General features: G+C 39.4%; 1 protein-coding gene across 1 annotated transcript; it reads right to left on the minus strand.

Annotated features, from left to right (window-relative positions):
* Positions 1 to 447: 447 nt before the first annotated feature.
* Positions 448 to 1,392, minus strand: LOC101589506 (olfactory receptor 7G3-like). The gene has a single exon (XM_023705120.1). It carries the CDS (start codon positions 1,390 to 1,392, stop codon positions 448 to 450), a length of 945 nt encoding a protein of 314 aa, XP_023560888.1.
* Positions 1,393 to 3,975: the final 2,583 nt, after the last annotated feature.

The raw sequence follows: 3,975 nt of genomic DNA on the forward strand, positions 1-3,975 counted from the left end.
GCCCGAGGGGCTGGGAGAGGGTCCGGCCCACGCTGCGCCTGGGCTGGGACTGGTCCCACTGGCGCAGGGTAGCAGGAAACTCTCCGCACACTCACTGGACCTGGGCTAGGACTCCGGTGAGGTTTTTTCTAAAGAACAGATACCATCTTCTTTGTAATGAGGGTTTCATATTTTAGGAAATAAGTTGCCAAATGGCAGAGATGTGACCAATGAAGACAAACATGGAGTTGAGAAATCAGACTAAAGGCTCATGAAGAGACAGCACACAGGGAAGTGATAGAAAGTATTTAAAGGCATGTAGCTATTGTATAAGGACAATGGTCAGATTATGCAGTTAATCCTTCATTATTACATCTCTTGTGTGGTCAAAGTCGCTGGGCAAGTTTTCTCAGTCACTCATTATCTATTTCTCTCTGGCATGGTTTAATAATATAAGCAGCTGGGACATTAAGAAAAAGATGTTTTTGTAGAGATCAGACTTCTCAGAGCCCCTATCATGTCCTTGTTTCTGAGGCTGTAAATAAAGGGGTTCAACATTGGGGTGACAACAGTGTACATCACTGAAACTATTGCACTCTTCTGGGAGGAATGGGTACCTGTAGAACTGAGGTACACCCCGAAACCTGTCCCATAGAACAAGGAAACTACAATTAAGTGTGACCCACAGATAGAAAAGGCTTTGTGCTTTCCACTGGCTGATGGAATTTTCAGGGCAGAAAACATGATTTGAGTATAAGAGAAAATTATACCAGAGAGAGGAACAACACCCAATATCCCTGTCACCAAATACACCAGGATGTTGTTGATGAAGATATCAGAGCAGGCAAGCTTGATAACATGAGCCAGTTCACAGAAAAAGTGGGGAATCTCCAGGTTGGTGCAGAAGGACAGCTGCAGTGCCATCAAAGTGTGCAAGGTGGCATCGAGAACACTGATGACAAGGGATAGCAGAACCAGCAACCAGCAGAGCTCAGAGGTCATGATGACATTGTACCGTAGGGGATGAAAGATGGCTACAAAGCGGTCATAGGCCATGGTCACAAGAATGCCATTTTCTAATCCAACAAAAACCAAGACAAACCAGATTTGGGTGAGGCACCCTGCGTAACTTATGGATTTACTCTTCACCTGGATGTTCACCAGCATTTTCGGCATGGTGGTTGTGGTGAAGCAGATGTCCACAAGGGACAGGTTGGAGAGGAAGAAGTACATGGGGGTGTGCAGGTGGGAGTCATGGATGATGGCGAGAATGATGGCGAGGTTCCCAATAACTGTGACCATGTATGTGGACAAGAAGAGTCCAAAGAGCACAGGCTGCAGGTCTGGGTCTTCCGAGAGTCCCAGAAGAAAGAATTCAGTTTCTGAGAAGTTTCCTGGTTTCACTTTGCTCATGAGTCTGAGAGAAAAAGTGGGAGTGATAAGGTAACAATAATTAGCAGAAACCTCCTTGATCTTGTCTATATTTTGAAACAAAATCTGTATCTGACTTTGTTTCAAAATCAGATACAGATTTTGTTCTCCCCCTTATCATTTTTTACTCTCCTTCCCTTATTTTTTTATTATGTTTTTATTTTATCTTAAAGAGTAAAAACAAAAGCAAAAACAGAAACAAGGTAACATACAAGAATACATATGCTACATATTTTCAAGAGAAGAATAGTCGATTAGCAATGATTGATATATTAACTATTTTATCATCAAATCTGTTGCTTAGATTAACAGATAAAGTTGTGCAAAACTGGACATATGAGTGAATATTATCACATGCTTTCAAGAAATTCATCTTAAATTTTGTCTTAAATTTCTTGTCTCTTTCGCTTATTAACTTTTTTAAAAAAATATTTTAAAGAGAGTATAGTAATAACTGTTTTGACATTAGAAATGGTACACATTTAGAAGACCAGGATGTACTGGCCTCAATACTTTTCCTAACCAATACATTTCTGTATTTATTTTTATATCTAATCTACACATAATAACTGCACATACATATGGGGTATGAAGATTTGTTTTGAAACATGTATGTATTGTATAATTATCAAAATACTCATCTTTTTTGTGATCCCCAAAACACTCATCTTGACAAAAGCAGCTAATCAAGAATGTCAAACATCCACCAAACCATACATGCATATTTTCTCTTCACTGTGAATATTTCAAAGCCCTCTTCCAGCTATGTGAAAACATATGTTAACTATGAGGAAAAATTGCATTTTCCACATGTCCTAATTCAAGTGGTGCAACTTGAGAAGAATAAAGTGCGAAGGAGACAGTGTCTTATCTCTCAGCATGTATTCACAAATACAATTCCAGAAAAAAATATTGTTAAACCTGTAAAATTTTGGAGGCCAGGTATGGTGATGCACACCTGTAATCCTAGATCTGTGGAAAATAAGGTTTATGAGCTTGAAGTCAGAATGAGATCAGGGCCAGCTTGAATTGCATAGTGAAACTCTGTCTCCAAAAGACAAAATTTGTTTGGGAGGGGGCAGGCATGGTGGCACACACCTGTAATCCCAGCATTCCAGAGGCTGAGTCAGAAGGAGCACAGCAAGTTTTAATCCAGCCTGGACTACATAGAGTGTACTATACAGTGGACTACATAGAGTCTACATAGACTACATAGAGTCTCACTATACAGTGAGACTCTGTCAAAAAAAAAAATTAGGAAAGCAGTGTTTGGACCAAATCCTGCTGATTTTGTTAGTAAAGAAAATCTACCCTTATGTATTTTCCATAGTTGATTTTGGGCTACAAAAATACAGGTCAGGACTTGTCACAAAAGCACATGGCCTCAAAATTCAAACTCCTCACTATCTGAATTTTCAGTGAAAAAATGTGATTCCTTAGGTCGATAAACTCAATTAGACTTAGCTTCATTATTTTCATTGTACCCTCCAATACTTTCAGGTGAAAATGCACATTACCAGCCTGTCTGCTTCTAGTAATAATTATTGGAAGCAGCCATTATTTTATTGATAGTTTGAAATTGCCAACATTTGACTACATAAGTACAAGTTGAAAAGGAAGAGAAGTGAATAATTACTTGCAGTAATATTTAAACATTAATAGAAGTCTGTAAAATTGATCTACACAGATTCAGAGAAATGCATTTTACTTCTTAGAAGTTTTCATTTTAATATTTTTCCTACAATTTTTCTTTCTTCATTGTAATTTGTGATCGTTTATCTAAGGTTCTAAGTCCCTCCTATTTGTTATTCATCTCAACCTAGATCTTTCATGTACATAGAATTAAGAAAGGAAACATTAAGAATCCACCCCTCAATCAGGCCCTCCTATCGTTTCTGGTTCATCTTAAATGAAGACTCAGCTCCAGTCCCTGGAGGAGTCTTGTGTGGACCAACCCAGGAATTTCCATAAGTCTCTCTTATATGCTGATGACTTTATGGATTCATAAGAATTGAATCTTGGAGCCCAGAATAGACAAGGAGGAACTGGCTTGAGGCAGGCCACCTGCAGTATGTCTTGCCACCCCTTGTAGCATCTTTACTAGAGCTTGTGAAGAAACATATAGAAAAAACAACTTGACGAGGAGGGATAAGGAAATTGCTGCTACATTAGTGGGACTTTCTTAAAACATTACTGGAAGTTGTTAGTTTAAAGTCATATGAGAAGAGAGGTTGCTAAGTAAGATCAGATTTTGCTAAATGAAAATAATATAACAACTCTAGTCCTTGGAGAAGAGCCTTTGGTATTATTGGACTTACTTATGCTAATCCAATTTGTCCTATACTAAAAACAAAGAGTTTTAGGGCCAGCAAGATAGTTCAGTGGACTAAGCACCTGCTTAGGCAAGCACAGGGACCAGGGTCTGATCCCTGGTACCACATGCCACACCAGTCCCGCCTCCTGGGCACGCTGAGCCTGGGACAAAGTTCTGGTGTGGTGGTGCATGCTTGTAATCCCAGTGCTGGGGAGGCTGAAAACAGGAGGATCACTATGAGTCTGAGCTGT

The sequence above is a fragment of the Octodon degus genome, unplaced genomic scaffold, assembly GCF_000260255.1.
Source record: "Octodon degus isolate 3935 unplaced genomic scaffold, OctDeg1.0 scaffold00214, whole genome shotgun sequence".
NCBI classification, from domain to species: domain Eukaryota; kingdom Metazoa; phylum Chordata; class Mammalia; order Rodentia; family Octodontidae; genus Octodon; species Octodon degus.